Source organism: Phyllobates terribilis, unplaced genomic scaffold, assembly GCF_046119375.1.
Source record: "Phyllobates terribilis strain yellow unplaced genomic scaffold, ASM4611937v1 Scaffold_11__3_contigs__length_659146591, whole genome shotgun sequence".
In the NCBI taxonomy this organism is placed as follows: Eukaryota; Metazoa; Chordata; class Amphibia; order Anura; family Dendrobatidae; genus Phyllobates; species Phyllobates terribilis.
This window is the reverse complement of record NW_027362771.1, coordinates 642262253-642284953: the sequence shown is the minus strand read 5'-3', so window position 1 is coordinate 642284953 and position 22701 is coordinate 642262253. Positions and strand designations below refer to the sequence as shown.

Below are 22701 nucleotides of genomic sequence, written 5' to 3'. Positions count from 1 at the left end.
TTTTTTTTTCTCCCTGACTACCACATCTGTTGCCAGTGCCAATTTTTTATTCACCATACATTTCAGATATAAGTAAAATTTTGTCAAATATTTTTATCACACACGTTGGAAAAATGTGGAATCAACCAGAAACACCAGGTAGGATACACGCCTCAAAAAAGCCAATGCAACACCATTAAATCTCTGCATGCTGCCATTCGGTGGATACCTGACCTGGCCACATTTATTTCACTCTTTTTTTTACTTGTCTTTTTTTGTTGCAGCCTCATTTCTAAATAAACTTTTAACCTTGTGAAACCATTGTACAAATTCATTTGTTTTCTATTTTAAAAGCATTTTATACAGTTTTTCGACAGCTTCGGAACTGATGCTATGATGGACCTTTTCACATCTTGATTCCTCAGACTATATATAAAGGGATTTAGCATTGGTATCACTGCTGTGTAGAAGACAGAAGCCACCTTGTCTTGTATGGATAAGACACTGGAAGGAGGATGCAGGTAGGTGAAGAATACAGTTCCAAAGTACATAGCAACGCATATGAGATGTGATGAGCAGGTACTAAAGGCTTTCTTCCTGCCCTCGGCTGATGACATGCGTGAAATTGAGAAGATAACTAAAAAGTATGACAGTACTATAATCGTCAACATACCCATACCCAAAGTACTGATTATGAAGAAAATGACTATGTCACAGGTAGATGTATCTGAATAGGACAATCTGAGGACCAGAGGAGCATCACAAAAGAAGTGGTGAATTAGGTTGAACCCACAGAATTGAAGACTGAAAACACAGACAGTTTGCACAGAGGACTGGAAAAAGCCAACGGAGATGGAAAGAAGAACAAGACTTAGACATTTCTTCTTAGTCATTATAGAAACATAATGGAGAGGATGGCAAATGGCAACATAGCGGTCATAGGACATGGTGGAGAGAAGAAGGGAGTCTATGGAAGCCAGAGCAGCATAGAAGAAGAACTGGAGAGCACAACCTACAAAGGAGATGGTCTTTTTCAAAGACACAAGGTCAGAAAACATCTTAGGGGTTATGGTAGATGAATAGAAGACGTCCACCAGTGAGAGGTAACTCAGAAAGTAATACATTGGGCTCTGTAGTTTAGAGGATCTATGAACAATAGCCACCAGGCCAAGGTTCGCAAATATGGTGACAAGGTAAATGACAATGAATAATGTGAAGAGGAAGGTTTTCAGTCTGTCATCATCAGTCAGTCCAGAAAATACAAACACAGCCACTTGTGTCTTATTGGAGACGTCTGTGGTGACATAAACATAAAGATATATAAAATATAACCAGAAATGAGAACCTAATTCTAGGAAGCAAATATACGGTATAGTGTCAATTTTTCCTTAAATCCTAAATATGTTGTCCAGGATTGCAGTCACTGAAACTCTTTTGAGTTTCTTTTTTTCCATCATGGCCCCATTTTTTCTAACTTCTTGCATTTTATAAGGTATTGCCCTTGAGATTAACTTGTTATTATTATTATTGTTATTATTATTTATTATTATAGCACCATTAATTCCATGGTGCTCTACATGTTTAAAAGGGGTATACATAGCAAACAACAAGTACAATAATTTGAACAAAAACAAGTCAGAGACTGGTACAGGAGGAGAGAGGACCCTGCCGAGAGGGCTCACAATCTACAGGGGATGGGTGAGGATACAGTAGGTGAGGGTAGAGCTGGTCATGCAGTGGTATGGTGGAGCGGTGGTTACTGCAGGTTGTAGGCTTGTCGGAAGAGCTGGGTCTTCAGGTTCCCTTTGAAGGTTTCCACGGTAGGCGAGAGTCTGATATGTTGAGGTAGAGAATTCCAGAGTAGGGGGGAAGCACGGGAGAAATCTTGTATGTGATTGTGGGAAGAGGAAATAAGAGGGGAGTAGAGAAGAAGATCTTGTGAGGATCGGAGGTTGCGTGCAGGCAAGTACCAGGAGACTAGGTCACAGGTATATGGAGGAGACAGGTTGTCGATTGCTTTGTATGCCAAGGTTAGGGTTTCAAACTGGAGCCTCTGAGCAATGGGGAGCCAGTGAAGGGATTAACAGAGAGGAGAGGCCGGGGAATAGCAGGGGGGTCAGGTGGATTAGTTGGGCAGCAGAGTTTAGGATAGATTGCAGGGGTGCGAGAGTGTTAGAAGGTAGGTCACAGAGCAGGAGGTTGCAGTAGTCGAAGCGAGAGATGATGAGGGCATGCACTAGGATTTTTGCAGATTCATGGTTGAGGAATGTGCAGTTCCGGGAAATATTTTTGAGTTGGAGTCGGCAGGAAGTGGAAAGGGCTTGGATATGAGGTTTGAAGGAGAGATCAGAGTCAAGGGTTACCCCGAGGCAGCGAGCTTGCGGGACTGGGGAGAGTGGATAGCCATTGATGTGGGGGGTTGAGCGAGATGTGGGAAAGATGATGAATTCCCTTTTATCCATATTAAGTTTTAGGAATCTAGCAAAGAAGAAAGATGAAATAGCAGACAGACATTGTGGGATTCTGGTTAGTAAGAAGTTGATATCAGGTCCCGAGAGGTAGATCTGTGTGTCGTCAGCATAGAGGTGATACTGAAAGCCGTGAGACTCTATGAACTGCCCAGGCCGAAGGTGTATATGGAGAAGAGCACAGGTTCTAGAACTGAATCTTGGGGGGCACAGACAGATAGGGGGCGAGATGAGGAGTGTGAGTGAGAGACACTGAATGTCCTGTCTGTTAGGTATGAGGAGATCCAAGATAGGGTCAAGTCTGTGATGCCGATAGATGAGAGAGTCTGTAGTAAGAGGGAATGGTCCACTGTGTCAAAGGCAGATGACAGGTTCAGAAGGAGAAGGATGGAGTAGTGTTGCTTAGATTTGGCAGTTAGTAGGTCGTTGGCGACTTTAGTCAGGGCAGTTTCAGTGGAGTGGTGCGGTCAGAAGCCAGATTGGAAGCGATCAAAGAGGGAGCAGGTGCAGAGGTGGGAGAATAGTTCAAAATAAAAGTGAGATGGACGTGTTGTTCCAGTAGTTTTGAGGCATAGGCGAGAAGTGATATGGGGAGATAGCTAGACTGAGAGGATGGGTCAAGGGATGGATTTTTTGAGGATGGGTGAGATCAAGGCATGTTTGAAGCATGAGGGGAAGACACTAGTTGTTAGTGACATATTGAAGAGATGAGTTAGGGTTAGGATGAAGACTGCGGTAAGATTTGGGAAGAGGTGGGACGGGATTGTATCAATTTCACAAGTGGTGAGATGTGACTTGGAGAGTAAAGAGGAAAGTTGATCTTCCCTGATGGCAGAAAAGCTGGTTTTGGAGGAGGAGAGTTGAGTAGTTGTGAAGAGGGACTATGGGGACTTATGGCAAACGTTTTGCCTGATGGTGTCAATCTTCTGCTTGAAGAATGAGTCAAAGTCTACAGCTGAGATGAGTGGAGAGAGAGGGGGAGCTGGCAGATGGAGGAGAGAATTGAAAGTACTGAATAGCTGTTTTGCTACAGTGAGTGTGGACCTGAAAGTAGTGAGGGCTTGTTTGAATGCGATGAAGTGCTCGTTGGAGTGGAACCTTTTCCATCTTCGTTCAGCAACCCTGGAAGACTGTCTCAGTTCTTTAGTCAGGCTGGTGTGCCAGGGTTGTCTGTTGATTGTGCGAGCTTTGGTATGTATGAGGGGGTTGACCAATTTAAGAGCTGCAGCTGTTGTGGTGTTATATAAGGCAGCAGCAGCATCTGCATCGTTTATGTCTGTAAGAGGGAGGAGGGATTCAGAGAGTGAGTGTAAGTTGAGGTGTTTGAGACCTTTGCGAGGATGTGCAAGTTTCTGGGTGGGGGATTTTGAACCTGGAGAGGAGAGGTGAGAGAATGTGAATAAGTTGTGGTTAGAAAGAGGGAGAGGAGAGTTAGAGAGGTTGGATAGGGAACAGAGGCGGGTGAAGATGAGGTCCAGTGTGTGGCCATCTTTGTGAGTGGGGGTGGAAGACCATTAAGCAAGGCCAAAGGAGAAAGTGAGGGATAGAAGCTTAGAGACACATGAGTGGGAAGTGTCAATGGGGATGTTGAAATCGCCCATGATGATAGTGGGGATGTCAGCGGAAAGAAAGCGAAGTAGCTAGGTGGTGAAGTGGTCTAAGAAGGTGGTGGCTGGCCCTGGGGGGCGGTAAATGACAGCCACTTGGAGGCTGGAGGTTGAATAAATGCGCACGCAGTGCACTTCAAATAAGAGGAGGGTAATGGAGGGTGGCAGTGGGATATATGAGAAGGAGCAGTTGTCTGGCAGGAGAAAGCCAACTCCTCCACCATGCTTGCCGCTGGGGCAGTGGGTGTGGGAAAGGTCGAGTCCGCCATATGAAAGTGCAACTGGAGAGGCTGAGTCAGAGGGGGTGAGCCAGGTTTTGGTGATGGCGAGGAAGGAAAGTTTATTAGTGATGAAAAGATCATGGATGTACGAAAGTTTGTTGCAGACAGAGGAAGCGTTCCATAGAGCTCCTGTTAGTGGTAATGGGGAAGTGGGGGCTGGGCGGATGGGTATAAGATTAGAGTTGTTGCGAAAATGTGTGCTATATCTAGGATGAAAGGTAAAAGTGAATGTGGGGATGTGGTGGTGGGGGGGCAGGATTTGTAGAGATACCGCCGGCAGTGAGGAAGAGCAAGAAAGTGTTAGCAGGTGGGAGCAGGAGAGAGCACGAGGTGGCTGTCTGTGCTTAGAGATGCAGGATTGTATCTGAGGAGAAGGTGAGGTGGATGGGGAGGATGAAAGAAGAGTTGACCAGTTCCTTGCTAGGTGTAGGGATTAAGGGGGTTAGTAGAAAGTGAATGATTATAGAGGAGAGAGTGAAAACAAACAGGAACATTGTTTACTGTGACTGAGTATCCAGTTCCCTTCAGTTCCTTTCAGGTTCAATTCAGGTCTAACTCAGAGCTGTATACTTCTTTAGTACACTTCTATGCTACACTTGTATGCTACGCTGGCAGACGACGTCCTGTAGACGTCAAGCTCACAAATATATTTGAAGTTGAACTTGTATATAACTTGTTGAATCTGTTCTAATAAAAATCTGGATAGACTCAAAGGAACCTGTCACCTCCAGAAATACTATTTGCCTGTAGATTTACCTGCAGCTACAGTGATGGTCTGCAGGTAAATGGCATTTAAATACTGTCTAAGGGGTTTACTGCAGCAGTGCCTATAGGGAGAAAATTAAGTTTCATTCCCCTCCAGACGGTTTTCAATCAAAGTGCAGGAGAATGAATACAGTGCGCTCACAGTGTACTGAGTAGTGACTGTAACAACTCCTACACCACCCTGATTTCTGACAGCAAGCAGCTGAAGGGAGAATAAAACTTATTTTTCTCCCCATAGCTGCTGCTCCAGTAAGACACATATAGGTAGATAATTAGTGTGCACTCTGTCAATATTAGAGGAGGTCCTGATGAAACGGCCTTGGGATGCCCAGAATATGTGGAAAATTTAATTCATCACACACTCATAACTTATTAATGCAGCATGTATTTATTTACAGGCAAAAATCACAGGCAAAAAAAGTACTGTCGCCCCCACCCTTATTGTGATTTTTTGCCTGTGATTTTTGCCTGTAAATAAATACACACTGCATTAATAAGCTATGAGTGAGCAATGATTTAAATTTTCCAACAGTAAGATACATAGACAGGAATTAAATAGCCAATATTTTGCTGAACTGTAGGAAAGAGGTTAAAAAAAAATCAATACACACTTCACTGCTTACTTGTCCCACCATTGTCACAGCCCACTATCTGGTCCTCTGCCAATTCAGATTTATTTTTTTTTGGTGCACAACATCTTCAATGGGCCTTTCAGTCCGAATAGGCATCTAATATCAAAACGTTATGATGTGCTTCCCAAGGCCTAGTCATCACCTCAAGTGGCATACATCATGAAGTCTGAGACCTGCTCTACACAGAAGAGACCGGATTGATCAGAAGACCAGAAAGAGGCCTGAGGTGGTGAAACAGGTGAGCAGCAAGGTAAATATAATTTATTTCTTACAGCCTATGTTTACTATGCACTTGGGTTCGAAGGGACTCCAGAACATTTTTTTTTTCCTGCTTGATGGTTAAATGATCTGTAGGAGGATCGATCTTGTGTGAGCCTAGATAGGTCACCAGGGTCTTCTCCACCATTATCTTGATTGTATCAAGCCATCGGGTTGCTGGTCTTCCTCTTCGCCTTGTTCCTTCTATTCTTCCAACCATGATGTCCTTCTCCAGTGATCGCTCTCTTCGTATGATGTGTCCAAAGTAGACAAGTCATAGCTTGGTGATCATTCCTTCGAGTGACATGTCTGGCATAATTTTTTCCAAAAGTGATTTGTTTGTTCTTCTTGCTGTCAATGGTATTGACAACATCCTTCTCCAGCACTACATTTTGAAAGCATCGATTCTTCTTTTTAGATGAAATACCTTGGCTGTAAATTGAATTTCTTTGCCAAATTCAGTGAAAATGCTGATTTAGAATTTCAGCAGATTCACTCATCATTAAAAACCACCCAATATTACATTGAATAATTGTAGCGGGTGATTTTCATCTCGAAGTAGTTGACCGTTATGAAATATACAAGATGGACCTTGGAATGTGGTCTACATAATAGATAGGTAGTGATCTCAAAATGGTGGTCTTCTTCAGAGATTTCACTGTAGTCTTGAAACCATCCATAAAGAGCTAAGTGCTCTCACTGGGCTTCGTAAATTATATGGCTTATGAAAAAGTGGTGTTAAAAACAGGAGTAATTGCTGCTGAATGTGATTTAACAATCTTTTATGTGCAGCTTCCATTATATTTACTGGTATACAGTATTCAATTCTAAAAAATAGCAGTGTCTGCATTTGTCTTTACAATCTCACAATATGCCTTATTTTGAGGATTTAGTATTCCTGTGAACCACTAACCTATTTAGTTGTTACCCACAGTTTTTTAGAACTGCTTCACATCTATGTTGCATAGAGTCAACCAACTTCTGGCCCCTGTCACCTGTTATTCCAGCCCAGGAGGCTTTCACTACATCCCACAGTTTTTTTTTTAGAGCTGCTTCACATCTATGTTGCATAGAGTCAACCAACTTCTGGCACCTGTTATTCCAGCCCAGGATGCTTTGACTACATCCCACATTTGTTGGCTTTGCCTCAGAAACGGCATTTTTGATGTCCCCCGCCACAAGTGTTCTATCGGATTAACGTCCGGGGATTGGGCTGGCCACTCCATAACCTAAATTTTGTTGGACTGGAACCAAGATTTTGCTCATTTACTGGTGTGTTTAGAGTCGTTGTCTTGTTGAAACACCCAATTCAGGGGCATATCCTCTTCAGCATAAGGCAACATGACCTCTTCAAGTATTTTAATCTATGCCAACTGGTTCATGATCTCTGGTACCCTGGGATGCGGTAAATAGGCTGGCATCATAGTAAGAGAAACATGCCCATATTATGATGCCTGCACCACCATGCTTCACTGTCTTCAGGGTGTACTGTGGCTTGAATGCCGAGTTTGGGGGTCATCTGATGCACTGTCTGTGGCCCTTGGACCCAAGAAGAGCAATGTTATTTTCATCAGTCAAAAAAATGTTTCTTCATTTCTCTTTAGGCCAGTTAATTGCTTAAAACAATGAATAAGGACATAGTCTGAAACGCGTTTGCGATTCTCATGCCAATTGCATGGTTGTGACTTGGACTACTCTAGTTTTTAATATTTTTTCGAAATAAAATTCTTCCTTTTACATATCCGGTTGCTAGATATTTCCCTCCTTCTTAATTCAAAGAATATGGTGAAAAACCTTTACATGTAAAACCCCCTAAGGAGAAAAAAAAGTTCAGTCTCCTTAGGAGAGAAGGCTTCATGCTTCATTACCATGAGAACTATTAATCTGTGGATCGGCCGATCTCAGGAGCCGGTCACAGCGGGAACCCTCAATATTTTCATAAATGCTTAGATGCTTTTTTAGCAGAAATACCATAATTGCTTATGTAAATGTAAAAAATTCTGAATGTTGTAAATGTAAATATTCCGAATGTTGATCCAGTCGATTGGCACTTGGGATCAGAAGGGGAAATTGGAAGATTGGTTCATGCATTATGGTTACCACTCACTTTATTTGATATCCGCTCCCGTCCCTCGGTTGAACTTGATGGACATGTGGCTTTTTTGCACCGTGTTAATTATGTGGCTGTATATTTACATGTCATTTTTTAATTTCTATCATTATTCTACTTGTGCACCAGAGGATAATTTGCTGGCTCAGGTCCTTTTATAACATAGTTGCACATAGTTACATACAGTTGTGCTCAAAAGTTTACATACCTCACCAGAATTTTTCCTTTCTTCGCCTTGTTTCAGAGAATATGAAGGATAACAAAAAAAATCCTTTCTTTACTCATGGTTATTGGTTGGGTGAAGCCATTTATTGTCAAACTACTGTGTTTTCTCTATTTAAATCTTAATGACAACCAAAAACATCCAAATGACCCCGATCAAAAGATCACATACCCTGGTGATTTTGGCCTCATAACGTGCATAGAATTTGACACAAATGGGTTTGAATGACTACTAAAGGTAACATCCTCACCAGTGACCTGTTTGCTTGTAATCAGTGTGTGTGGATAAAAGCTGAGTGAGTTTCTGGGATCCAGACAGACTCTTGCATCTTTCATCCAGCCACTGACGTTTCTGGATTGTGAGTCATGGGGAAAGCAAAAGAATTGTCAACGGATCTACGGGAAAAGGTAGTTGAACTGTATAACACAGGAAAAGGATACAAAAAAATATACAATGAATTGATAATGCCAGTCAGCAGCATTCAAACTGTGATTAACAAATGGAAAATCAGAGGCTTTGTAAAAACCAAACCACGGTCAGGTAGACCAACAAAAATTTCGCCCACAAATGATAGGAAAATTGTTTGGGATGCAAAGAAAAGTCCACAAATAACATCAGCTGAAATTCAGGACTCTCTTAAAACTAGCGGTGTGGCTGATTCAAAATGCACAATAAGGAGGCACTTGAAGAAGAATGGGCTGCATGGTCGCCAGAAGAAAGCCATTACTGCGCAAATGCCACAAAGTATCTCGCCTACAATACACCAAACAGCACAGAGACAAGTCTCAAAACTTCTGGAACAAGGTAATTTGGAGTGATGAAACCAAAATTGAACTTTTTGGCCACACCCATAAACGTTACATTTGGAGAGAGGTCAACAAGGCCTATGATGAAAGGAACACCATTCCTACAGTAAAGCACGGAGGTGGATCGCTGATGTTTTGGGGATGTGTGAGCTACCAAGGCACAGGAAATTTGGTAAAAGTTGAAGGAAAGATGAATGCAGCATGTTATCAACAAATACTGGAGGCAAATTTGCACTCATCAGCCCGGAAGCTGCGCATGGGACGTACTTGGACGTTCCAACATGACAACGATCCAAAACACAAGGCCAAGTCGACCTGTCATTGGCTACAGCAGAATAAAGTGAAGGTTCTGAAGTGGCCATCTCAGTCTCCTGACCTCAATATCATTGAGCCACTCTGGGGAGATCTCAAGCGCACAGTTCATGCTGGACAGCCCAGGAATTTACAGGAACTGGAGGCTTTTTGCCAAGAAGAATGGGCAGCTTTACCATCTGAGAAAATAAAGAACCTCATCCACAACTACCACAAAAGACTTCAAGGTGTCATTGATGTTAGGGGGGCAATACACGGTATTAAGAACTGGGGTATGTGAACTTTTGATCAGGGTCATTTGGATGTTTTTGTTTGTCATTAAGATTTAGAAAGAGAAAACACAGTAGTTTGACAATAAATGGCTTCACCCAACCAATAACCATGAGTGGAGAAAATTTTTTTTGTTATCCTTCATATTCTCTGAAACAAGACTGAGAAAGGAAAAATTCTGCCGGGGTATGTAAACTTTTCAGCACAACTGTAGTTTAAACAGTGTAAAGATGATAAATGTCCCTCATTTTCTACCGAGAAATGGAAAAGGAGAAAGGGAAGTGGCACATGAACAACCATAACATGGTTCTATAGACAATCTGGTGTCTTATGACCTTTAGTTTTACAATTTCTTGGGTCTGTCATTCACCATCCATACCCTGGTTGCTCTCGACCTCAGTGCTGTTTATAATGGTGGTGATTTTATGTGGAAATTTGACTTTTATGTCCTTCATGTGTGGCGCCCCTGAGGGTTAAGTCGCCACAGGCGTACTGCACCTCAGAATGAGGTGTGGTATCTCCTCTCCCAGGTAAGGATGGAGTACCACACAGGACCCCAACCACACACTCAACACTACACCACTCCAGTTCTGAAGGGGGCCTAAAGCACCATAGTGCTGCCCCGGGCCTGAATGGAGGAGTTGGGGGGAACCAAAGTTTGGGGAAACCACGTAGTGAGTGAGGATGGAGGAAGCATTTTACTTAAGCACTTAATTAGAATTCTATATAACTGGAGACCATTTTAATAACAGGGTCTTTGGTCGTGGGTCTTTGGGACGGCAAGTCAGTACAGAGCTGCTGCCGGCTTAGGGTCCACGGTTCCCGGTCTCAGGCCTCGAGACGGGGGACTGGGGCAGAGTTAAAACTGGCTCTTTCCACGGTCAGAGTCCAACCAAGAAGGCCCAGGAGGGGAGCAGAGGAGATAGGCTCCACAGGCAAAAGGATCTCAGGGGGTGCGGACGGAGCGGAGTCGCCACCTGCTTACCTTATTCTGGCCCAGCCAGAGAGACCCTGCCGCAAGAGGGGGTACCGGTCCCCAATTATCTGACTTTGCACTTCATGTCTCTGTCGGAAAAGTCCGGAGGCTTATGTGGATCCCAGGGGGATACGAACGGAGTGGAGTTGCCACCTGTATGCCCTAATCTGAGTTTATCCAGAGGGACCCGGCCTTATGCCACGTTCTCACCACCAGTCACCAAAAAGGGCACCCAGTCGGTCCGGGAACTACATGTTACCCACAAGGGACATCGCAGTACCCGTACGGGACTCAGTGGGGGACACAAGGCGGGAGAAGTTCAACAAGAGAGGAACACACTAGAGCAGGGGGTCCTGTCAAGCGCTCCTGAACTACCTGAAGTGTGCTGAACCCCAACCTGGTGGCCGCAGCTCACTGTGTGACAGCAGAGAGAAGCTCTGAGCTGAGAAAACAGCACCGTGAGTAAAGACTTGGATGACATCAACTACTGCCTCTGTCTGTTCTTTCCTCCGCGGCTCTGCACCCGCCAACGCTCTATTCTGAATCCCTCTCTACACTGCCCTGAGGCCCCGCTCCACCTGTGGGGATCTGCACCAACTAAGCTGCCTGAACACTGGCCTCAGAGGACTGTCGCAGCGCTGGTGATCCTCATCAGACACCACGGGTGGCGTCACGAACATTCCCCTATCCTATACAAATTTCCCCCAAAACCAACAACAAGGCCCGGCCGCCGAGTCGCTTCCCCCGTCACCCTGGGCGCATGACATGCACCATTGCCAGGGTGCAGCTGCTACTTCTGCACCATCAGTAATGAAGCCGATGGTCTTCAGCTCATCCAATTGGGATTGTAAAGTTCTAGTAACGTGATTGACTATGAAGGAAGAATGGAAGGGAACTTTTCAGAACAGGACAATTACACCCTTACCTTACCTTTTTTGTCTTGTGTGTTTTTCATTTTTTTTCTTACTTGAATTCAGGGCTTTAAGTTATCTCCTGCATTATCTCATGACAGAGCTGGAAAACATCACAACAGTTATTTTTACATGCAACATGGGATTCAATGTTCATGTGTCAAATTTTTATAAATTATCATTATGCAAACAATCAGAGTAAATCATCATCAATGTCATAAACAGAAAAAATTTGGTGAGGTTTTTGTAAAAAGTGTGTCTTATTGTGTATAAATATGTGACTCTTCAGATTTTGTGGTATACTATGCCTGATGAATAGACCTGCGTAGTCTCGAAAGCTTGCAATTTGTTAGCAACTTTTCAGTTAGCCATTAAAAGGTATCAACTACTGAGGACTCTCAAATCTAAATATTTTTGTAAAAAATGAATCAATCTTGAAATTTAAAGACAATTTTAAATGATGACTAGGACTTCTGGGAATGATTCAGGAAAAGTCGACCCCATCACATGCCTTGTTTGCCTCATATCTGTATTGTATGGCTTCAGTATACAGAGATGTAAATCCTCAGCTCTTATATTCATCTTATCTACCCCAGGAGGACAATTCTGCATAGATGTCCCAGTGCTGATTATTAGATTAGCATATTGTGCTTTCAGATCTATAGGGAATTTATCATATTAATTTATCAAACCTCAGAAGATTTCTCTCAATGTCTTAATTATGTTTAAGGTCAAAGAATAAGTCCATATTGAACCTGAACAATGATTTTTTTTTACATAGATGGCTAAAAATTTTTGGTCGTTCTCCTCAGCTGGTGCTCACCATTGAAAGAGTCTTTTATAAGTGCTAAGAAATTAACCGCACACAACATCAGGTCATTCAGCACTTAAAAACAGTATCCAGCTGCCCTGATCCAATGAACTCCAGTGGACCTCTATCTTCTCCAGCTCTCTAGGTGTGATGATAGTGGGTGTGGACCCACTGCATCACGGGCCGGGCTTACCCTGGAGTGGTGTGACTAGTTGACAACCTGTTCTTCACTGAAGCATCAGATGGTAAGCATAGGCCATTAGGGTAGTCACCAGGTGCCAATCCAGAGCAGTACCCGGGCCTGCAGCAACTGACAAAAGGGTCAGAGGAAAAACGCGCAGTACCAAGGACAAAGACAGAGACATGATCAAACAGTCCGAGGTTTTGGCGGGTAACACAGGATCACAATATGAAGCCGAGGTCATTAGCGGAGAGGTCAGACAAAACGAGCAAACTAGCCTGGTCGAAAACAGGAGAGTCAAAACAAACATGCACCTATTACAAGAGACAAACTGACAATAGGAACCAAAGTTCAGGCAAGGTGTTGAGGGAGGAGCTAAGGATGGGCCGCCCTCAGTGACAAGGAGGAGCTGAGGGATCTCTGGGAGTTTAGTTTCAGCCATCTTAGTTCAGTAGTTGTTCAGTGACAGTGAAGAGTGGAGACGTGTCAGGAGGACACAAGAACAAGTACAACAGAGGGTGTGTGTGTGGTTCAGTGAAAAAGGAAGCAAGTGTCCTCAGCAAAACTACAGTGCGACAGTGTTCTCTGGACACAGACAAGTTGGGAGACCTACAGTGAGGAAGAGACATTTGAGGAACCTTTCTAAGAGAGGTGGTGGGAACGGCCCTAGTACTGGAGAGGCCTGAGAGCTGCAGTCAGATGGATGGAGACAGCGAGGTCTGGGCACGAATAGGAAGAAGATAGTATGAAAAGCTCCCGTACTTCTGTTCCCGAGGAAAGATTGGTCTGAGTGCACACATTGACCCGGGTGAAGGCTAAAAGAGTCAACACCTCGGACGACGGGTCAGAAGGGAGTATGGAGGTTCCCTCCACAGTGTCACAACAACACACAAACACCCAGGGATTCTCTGAGTCCCCATTGTCTGCAGCAGGCCAGGGTGAAGATCTGTTTGGTGCAGAAGTGAATAAGTGTAATTCCTGCTTTCCTTTGTGTGCTGATTGTTTGACAAGTAAAGTAGACTTGGTTTTTATCAAACTCCTTCTGAAGGCTGAAAGAGTCGACACCCGGGACGGTGGGTCAGAAGTGAGTATGGAGGCTCCCTCCACAGAGGCACCACAGCACACACACACCCAGGGACGGCAGGTCAGAAGTGAGTATGGAGGCTCCCTCCACAGAGGCACCACAGCACACACACTCAGGGACGGCAGGTCAGAAGTGAGTATGGAGGTTCCCTCCACAGAGGCACCACAGCACACACACTCAGGGACGGCAGGTCAGAAGTGAGTATGGAGGCTCCCTCCACAGAGGCACCACAGCACACACACACCCAGGGACGGCAGGTCAGAAGTGAGTATGGAGGCTCCCTCCACAGAGGCACCACAGCACACACACTCAGGGACGGCAGGTCAGAAGTGAGTATGGAGGCTCCCTCCACAGAGGCACCACAGCACACACACTCAGGGACGGCAGGTCAGAAGTGAGTATGGAGGTTCCCTCCACAGTGTCACAACAACACACACACACCCAGGGATTCCCTGAGTCCCCATTGTCTGTAGAGGGCCAGGGTGAAGATCCAAACACTGAAACTGACATGCCACTCACCCATGACTACCACCCAGCCCCCCATTACATCCCTATAGCCAGATGGCTACTCTCCAGCAGCAGGTAAATGCAATAGTGCTAAAAGTGCTGCAGGAGGCAGTTCCATGGGGGGCGCAGAGTGGTGAACACAGTGAGTAGGACAGTCTGGAGAATATGTGCAAATTACCGGCATGACAATCCCCCCCCCCTCATGTTCCCTCCTTTTTTGGTCATTCTTGGAAACATCTCAAGAATGGTAGGGGTGCAGATGTTTTCAGCAGGCCCCCGAGATCTCTCCTTAGGACCAAAACCCTTCAATCGACCAAATAGAAGATCGTCTCCCAAACCTTTTTAGTGTTTAGTATGTCTTTCACTTCAAACACAAGTAAAGGCAGGAGTATGGCTTTTAGAGAAGGGATTCAGGACCACCAGTGTCACGAATGTGGCACACTCTGCTGGGACCTGTAGTGCATCTGGGATTAGAATATCTCAGCGATTAGCTGAGCATAGGTCCTCTTTGAAATCTACATCGCCGTTCATAAGTTAAACAGGTTTATGATTTCTTGTGGTATGGAAGGTGTTAAGATTTCCTTGTTGTAACTGTGTTTTTCTATTGGCTCTTGTGTCAGCTGCTGCGTGTTGGAACTACGCCCCTTTCATTATTTAAACATGCTACTGACTTTCTCCCATGCCAGTTATAGAGTTACTATTCTGTTTCTGATTGCTCTGGAGAAGGTGTTCTTGGAGAAATTATTGCGCATTTTTGAAGCTGTTCTGCACAGTAGCCTGGGCAAGGTACAGGGTCAGTCAGGGCTTAGGCCCGTCATGGTTCATGGTGGGAAGGACTCATCTAGGGTGATAGGGAGCGCAGGTTTCCAGGTTTCAGCATAAGGTGAGTGTTGAGGGGTCACAATCTTCACCCTCTCCCTATTGTCAGTGGTTTCATTTACCAGCTTCTTCGCCCCCTCCCATTCCGTCGCACACCAGGCATCTCCCTGCTCTGGGGTGACAACCGGCTTCAGGAGTGAAACATGGAAGGAATTTGGAATCTGTAAATGCAGCTGAAGACTGTAGGTCACCAGATTGATTTGTCTGAGGATTCTGAATGTCCCAAAGTACCGAGGGGCAAACTGGTAGACTCCATACTAAATAAGGAAGGAGTCACTGACTGTGGTGGCCCCTCCCCTGGCCGTGGCGATTGGTGATACCCCTTCGCTGCCCCTTACTGACCAGTGATCCTGAAGTCCCCGGAAGGGTCCAATGAAGTGGAAGGGACAGCTGCCACAAGCCATCCCATGGATACATAAACACCGGGACATCCCACCTTCCTTCCTTTCTTTGTTGGTCCCGGAGTTGAACGTCTCACCCACCCTCCCTGATGTGAAGACTGCAAAAAGGACAATCCTAGACTTTTAAGTCACAGCGGCCTGGAAATAGAAAGGACATGTTGGAGAGTTACACTTGTTGGCCAACTTGCCGGTGTGGAGACACAGGGCATACTGCAACAAGCTGAACTATTTTGGAAATAAAATGCCTTTCTAATGGAATGAGTATAAAGAGTTAATTAAGCTGTGACCGATCCTCACCCATCCAGTTGTAAGAGTTACATTATTGTATTGTCAAGGAAAGGGAGGTGGTAGGGGGGCTGAGCGTCGGGGTTTGGTTGGGGGTCCTCACAGTCTTATAGGAAGGCACCTTCAGACGAATATTTTGGGAAGATATCCAGACTTTATCACCACCACAGTAAAAAGGAGAACTTCTCTTCTTTTCTGTGTGAGACTTCACCCGAGACACGGCCTTAAGCAGGAAGGCCCAAGTTTTCTGCCAGATCTTGAAGAACTTGCCATAAGAGGAATCAGCTGGTGGTATCCAGAGAGGAAGCAGATATAGGAGTGGGCATTTGAGGATGCTGGGAGTATGCAATGAAAAATGGAGATGCTCTGGAAGACTCCCCAATGTGGTTGTTTTAGAAAGACTCTGCCCAGGGAAGTAATTGCACCAAATCATCCTGACAAGCAGAGACAAAGTCGCGTAGGTAGTTCTCGAGAACCTGATTGACCTGTACTACTTTTCCATTGGTCTGCTGATGGTATATGGAGGAGAAATTCAGAAGGACATTCAGCAGCTGGCAAAGAGTGCTTCAAAATTTCGATGTGAACTGGATCCCAATATCAGAGACTAAGTTGAGAGGAAGACCGTGGAGCTGCAAGCTTGGGAGCGGAGTGAAGACCGATTAGTGGAATAAAGTGTGCCATCTTAGAGAACCGGTCCACTATGACCCAGATGGTGTTGTTATCCTCAGAGAGGGGCAAGTCCGTGATGAAATACATGGCTATGTGTTGCAAGGGGGCAGAAGGAAGTGGCAGAATCTGGAGGAGACCAACAGGCTTGTTCCTGGGGTTCTTGTTTCTGGCATACTGTGGACAGGCAGTTACAAAGTCCCCGACATTCTTGACCAGCGAAGACCACCAGAAGTGGGGAGCAATTAGCTAAGTAGAACATGGCTGGCCAGCTTGGATTCATGTCCCCAGGAGAGAATTCTCCTCCTCCTACCAATAGGACCAAAGGTCTAACCTGGAGAGAAGTATTTTAACAGAAAAGGAACTGCTTCAACAATCCTAGCCGGGTTAATAATGTGCTGAGATTCCTCCTCAAAATCAGACATGTCAAAGGATCAAGACAAGGCATTCATTTTAACATTCTTCTCCGCAGGAAGGAAGTGCAACTCAAAGTCGAAATAGGTGAAAAAGAGTGCACACCTGGCTTGACGAGGATTTAATCATTGGGTTGTCTGCAGAAAGGTCATATTCTTATGGTCCGTGTATATTATTCCTTGAGAGCTGGTGCCTTCAAGTAGATGTTGCTATTCTTCAAGTGCCATATTAATGGCCCGTAGTTCACCATCCCTAATAGTATAGTTTCCCTCAGCCAGTGAAAACAGCTTAGAGAAAAAAACACAGGAGAAAGACCCCCCCAAAGAAATAATTTGCAGAAGAACTGCTCCAGCACTGACAGAAGAAGCATCCACATCCAGGAGAAACTGTTTGTTAGGGTCAAGATGGTGCAGCACTGGATCTCTCACAAAGGCCTCTTTCAAGTGCTGGAAGGCAGACATTAGCGCACTTCTTGCTTAAGGCAGAGATGGGTGCCATGAGGGACAAGAAGTGCAGAAAAAATTGTCTGTAGAGGTTGGCGAAACCCATGAATCGCTGGATGGCATGTAAGCCTTGGGGATGAGGCCAGCAGAGCACAGCAGAAACCTTCTCAGGATCCATTTCGAGACACTGGCTGCAAACAATGTCGCCGAGGAACGGCAAGGAGGATTTTTTGAAGACACACTTGGACAACTTGGCAAACAAATTGTTCTCCCGTAGAGGCTGCAGAACCTGACAGACGTGATTTCTATGAGTGGGTAGATCAGGGGAGAAAATTAGGATGTCGCCCAAATACACAACTACGGAAATATAGAGGAGGTCCCGAAAGATGTTATTAACAAATGAAACACAGCGGGTGCATTGCACAGACCAAAGGGCATAGCAAGATACTTGTAGTGACCGTAACGTGTATTAAAGGCCATCTTCCATTCATCGCCCTTGCAAATCTGAATCAAGTTTAAGCCCCTTGTAGATACAATTTAAAGAAAATCTTTGCCTCACAGATTCTTTCAAATAGTTCAGAAATCACAGGCAGGGAATATTGGTTCTTAATCGCGACTTTGTTTAGACCCTCATAGTCAATACGGGGACATAGGGAATCATCCTTCTTTTTCACGTATAAGAAGCTGGCACAGGCAGGAGAAGAGGACTTATGGATGAATCCCTTGGTTGCACTTTTTTGAATGTATTCCGACATGGCACGAGTCTCAGTCAGAGATAGAGGATAAACCCGGACATGGGTTAAAGAGGTGCCAGACTGAAGATTGATAGGACAACATTAAGGTTTATAGGGTGGAAAGACCTCTGCCTTCTTCTCCCAAAAGACGTATGTAAAGGCACAATAATAGGTGGGTAGAGAAGAAAGGTTCGAAGGCACGGGGGATGGAGACTTGGGTAAAACCTAGGCAAGACAGTTGGTAGCACACAACGGTCCCCACTGAAGCACCTGGCAGGTAGACCAGTCGACAACCGGCGGGTGTAAATGCAATCTTGGAAGACCCAGAAAAACAGAGTTTGCATATTTGAGTAGCGAATAGAAAGAATTTTTGTCGGAATGGAGGGCTCCAATCTGCAACATGACTGCCAGCATGATAAAAACAGATAGGCTCTGCCAGGGGTTGTCCGTCAAAGAGGGCAATAGCAGGGGAAGATCTAGCTGTTGTGTAGGGAGCTGAAGTTGAAGAACTCAGTCTTAATGAATGAAGTTGGCAGCGGATCCAGAGTCTAAATGAGCTGCCGCAGAGAGAGATGTCTCTCCTGAGGACAAGGTGACTTCAGTCAATAGTTTTGGAGCTCAGTATCCACTGTATATATTTTCCCTGCTCATGATATAACTGTTATAAATAGGAAGAGAGGAGCCCTGGATAGATTTTGCACCTACAGTGGCATGTAAAAGTTTGGGTACTCCCAGTCAAAATTACGATTAATGTAAACAGTTAAAGGGAATCGGTCACCACTTTGGAGTTATCAGACCTCTACTATGGCCATACAGAGTATAGAAAAGTAAATCTATACTTACCTGTATGGCCCATAGTAGAGGTTGGATTGCAGAGAAAAGCGCTTTCATCAATTCTATTTTGTACAGTCTTGGCGACAGGGGGACGCCAAGCAATCCCTGCCTATGTGCTTATTATTCCCCCAAATCCCCGCCTATGTTCTTTATTATCATATTCCCCCCCTCCCCTGCACGTCACAGGGTCTTTTGACAAGCCCTGTGACGTGCACTGTGCTCCCTGACTTCCCCGGCATGCGCAAAGCGCTGCTCAAATGGATCTATTGCAAAGGCACCTGGAAGTGACAGTGACTCTGTAGCGCCGGCGTCCCTGCCCTCTGCTAGGCAGGGACGCTGTTCCCCTCACCTCTTTGCTCCGTGCCCGGCGTCCTCCTCCCGCTCTGCTGGCAGCGCGCGCTCCTTCCCGGCCACTGTGCTTAGGGCGCGCGCGCGCTCTCCCTCCCTCTTAAAGGGGCCGCGCGCGTCGTCCTAAGGAGTCCCCGGCCAATGGCCGGAGGACTTCACCATATATAAGGCACCTCCTCCAAAATGGAGGTGCCCGAGCAATGTTGTTGCACTGTTCACTACTCTGCTTCAGCCCTCAGGTCCCATTGCCAGTTACCTGCCAGATACCTGCCAGATTCCTGCCAGCTTGCTGTCTTATTCCTGCCTGATTATCTGCTACCTGCCTGCTAGTCTGAGGTCCGACGGTCTGCCTTACTACTCCTGTCAGTCTGTCTAAGGACCAGCCTGTCCGCTCACCTGGGAGCGCACTTCAGCCACCTGCCTGCTTGCCTGAGGTCCGACGGTCTGCCTTCCAACTTCTGTCAGTCTGTCTATGGACCAGCTTGCCTGCTCACCTGGGAGCACACATCTGCTACCTGCCTGCTAGCCTACCTGGAGGCTCCGCCGTCACGTGCTGTGACCACCTGCTTGTCCAGTGACTCCTGCCCGCTCACCTGGGAGCGCTCATCTGCTGCCTGTCTGCTAGCCTACCTGGAGGCTCTGCCGTCACGTGCTGTGACCACCCGCCTGTCCAGAGACTTCTGCCCGCTCACCTAGGAGCGCTCATCTGCCGCCTGTCTGTTGGTCTTCCTGGAGGCTCCGCCGTCACATGCTGTGACTACCCGTTCATCCAGAGACTCTCGCCTGCTCACCTGGGAGCTCACGTCTATCATCAGCCGCCACAGGTCGTACCAACCCTTTACCCAGAGACTGCCCCGGTCACTTGCCGTGACCATCTGCCCGTTCATCCAGAGACTGCCCCGGTCACTTGCCGTGACCATCTGCCCGTTCATTCAGAGACTGCCCCGGTCACTTGCCGTGACCATCTGCCCGTTCATCCAGAGACTGCCCCGGTCACTTGCCGTGACCTCCAGCCCGTTCACTCAGAGACTGTCCCGGTCACCTGCTGTGACTTCCTGCCCGTCTTCCCTGGTTGCCACCCGCTCCCTTACAAGGACCGCCCCCTTGTATAGTAGCTCAGAGGTTCCGCCTCCCAGACCCGTTACAGTTTGCTCGGGCCATGGAACCCGGTGGCACCCAAGCTCCCTCGCTTTCGGACCTGTGTCATGAACTGTCCCGTCAAAGGTCCCAACAGGAGTCCATCCTGGGTCACCTGCGGAATGTCAATACTCGCCTGGACACTCTGACTGCTCCACCAGCAACCTCCGCCAGTGCCATGTCTCGCAATCCGGCAGCTCCGCTGCCCACTAATACCATGGTATCCTACCCCGGACCCCGGCTTTCTGCACCTCCTCGCTTCGGAGGCGACTCCGCCCAGGCTCGGGGCTTCATAAATCAGTGCACCCTGCACTTTGAACTATTGTCCCACCAGTTTAACTCCGACCGAGCCAAAATTGCATTCATCATGTCCCATCTCACCGGGGAGGCCCTGGCCTGGCTAAATCCTCTATGGGAGAGAGGAGACCCCCTGGTGTCCAACTTGCCTGCTTTTCTCACGGCTTTCCGGAAAGTCTTCGACGAACCCGGACGGAAGACCTCATCCGCATCATCACTGCTACGCCTCCGTCAGGGAAGTCTCACCGTGGGCCAATATGCCATATGGTTCCGTACCCTTGCCTCGGAGCTGGCCTGGGATAACGACGCTCTGGTATCCGTCTTCTGGGAGGGTCTGTCCGGCCGTATTAAAGATGAACTTGCCGGTCGGGACATCCCTACCACTCTCGATGACCTAATAACTCTTGCCACCCGGATTGACCTACGGTTCCAGGAGCGTGCCAAAGAGGTCACCCGTGAGAGGAGGTTACCACGTCTAGCTCCTACTTTTCAGAAACCCGTCACTCCCTCCGTCTCTACCCAGGTACACTCTCCTGAGCCTATGCAGGTCGACCAGACCAAGATGGTCAAAACCCGTCAGGACTTACGCCGTGCCGAGGGGAGCTGCTTCTACTGTGGCAGTAAGGAGCACCGGATCCGTACCTGCCCGGAGAGGTCGGGAAACGCCTGTGTCTAGGTTCGCTCAGAGAGGTCGACCTAGACAAGAATAAATCCTCTCCATCTCTGCTGTTGTCAGTCTCAATCGTCTGCGGGGAGAACCGTTATTTCGAACTAGCCCAACTTGACTCTGGAGCAGCCGGGAATCTTATTTCACAGTCCCTGGTAGAGAAATACCGCATCCCCACCAAACCTCTGGCTGTACCCTTGTCTGTTGCTGCCGTGGATGGGGGTCTCTTACCACGCCCCATCCAACTCATCACCGAATCCATTACTCTGCAGGTGGGAATGCTGCATTCTGAGAGCATCTCTTTTCATGTTCTGCCTGGACTCTCTCACGCCCTCTTGCTAGGTCTACCTTGGCTCCAGAGACATGCACCCTTGCTTGACTGGCAGACCGGAGAAGTCCTTCGCTGGGGACAGGACTGCCATAAGACCTGTCTGGTTCCCGTCCATCCCGTCCGTCCTTCTCCTACCCCAGCTAATCTACCTGGACTTCCGATTCCTTATTGGTCTTATGCTGATATCTTTAATAAAAAGGAAGCAGAGACACTACCCCCTCATAGACCATACGACTGCCCTATCGACCTGTTACCTGGTACTACTCCTCCCCGTGGGCGTATTTATCCATTATCCGCTGCTGAGACCCGGTCGATGTCCGAATATATTGAGGAGAATCTGGCCAGGGGATTCATCCGGAAATCTACCTCCCCGGCGGGAGCAGGCTTCTTTTTCGTCAAAAAGAAGGACGGCTCTCTCCGTCCCTGTATAGACTATAGAGGCCTTAACCAGATCACGGTGAAGAATAAGTACCCCCTTCCGCTCATTCCAGAGTTATTTGATCGTCTGAGGGGGGCTAGAATCTTCACCAAACTGGACCTCCGTGGGGCGTACAACCTGGTTCGTATCCGTCAGGGGGATGAATGGAAGACGGCATTCAACACCCGGGACGGCCACTATGAATATCTGGTAATGCCCTTTGGTCTCTGTAACGCTCCTGCCGTCTTTCAAGAGTTGGTCAATGACATCTTCCGGGACCTTCTCTACTCCTGCGTAGTGGTGTACCTGGACGACATCTTGGTCTTCTCTCCGGATCTCCAGACTCACCGGAGGGACATTCGTCAGGTCCTGCTCAGGCTCAGGCAGAATCACCTCTTCGCTAAATACGAGAAGTGCCTCTTTGAGCAGACCTCGCTTCCGTTTTTGGGCTACATTATTTCTCAGACCGGCCTACGAATGGATCCAGAGAAACTGTCTGCCATCGAGAAATGGCCTCGACCGGAGGGGTTGAAGGCCATTCAGCGATTCCTGGGCTTCGCTAACTACTACCGCCTCTTCATACCACACTTCTCTTCCCGGACTGCCCCAATTTCCGCGCTCACCCGTAAGGGTACTAATCCCAAAGAGTGGCCGCCCGAAGCAGAG

The 22701-nt window shown here is 46.8% G+C and overlaps 1 protein-coding gene across 1 annotated transcript; it reads right to left on the bottom strand.

Annotated features, from left to right (window-relative positions):
* Nucleotides 1-326: 326 nt before the first annotated feature.
* Nucleotides 327-18024, bottom strand: LOC141167610 (olfactory receptor 5J3-like). The gene is made up of 4 exons (XM_073654996.1): nucleotides 17829-18024; nucleotides 15909-16031; nucleotides 15497-15559; nucleotides 327-1330 (listed from the first exon to the last, which is right to left on the bottom strand). The coding sequence occupies exons 1-4, from the start codon at nucleotides 18022-18024 to the stop codon at nucleotides 327-329; spliced, it is 1386 nt and encodes a 461-aa protein (XP_073511097.1).
* Between the last annotated feature and the right edge of the window lie 4677 nt (nucleotides 18025-22701).

What these genes read in the sequence shown, in the direction of transcription:
- LOC141167610 (XM_073654996.1), bottom strand. Translation starts at nt 18,024, where the DNA reads ATGTCGGAATACATTCAAAAAAGTGCAACCAAGGGATTCATCCATAAG. An exon ending in TGAACTATTTGAAAGAATCT is followed by an intron (nt 16,032 to 17,828) that starts GTGAGGCAAAGA and finishes GGATACCACCAG; the next exon opens with CTGATTCCTCTTATGGCAAG. An exon ending in TTCTCCTTTTTACTGTGGTG is followed by an intron (nt 15,560 to 15,908) that starts GTGATAAAGTCT and finishes TCCTTTTTGCAG; the next exon opens with TCTTCACATCAGGGAGGGTG.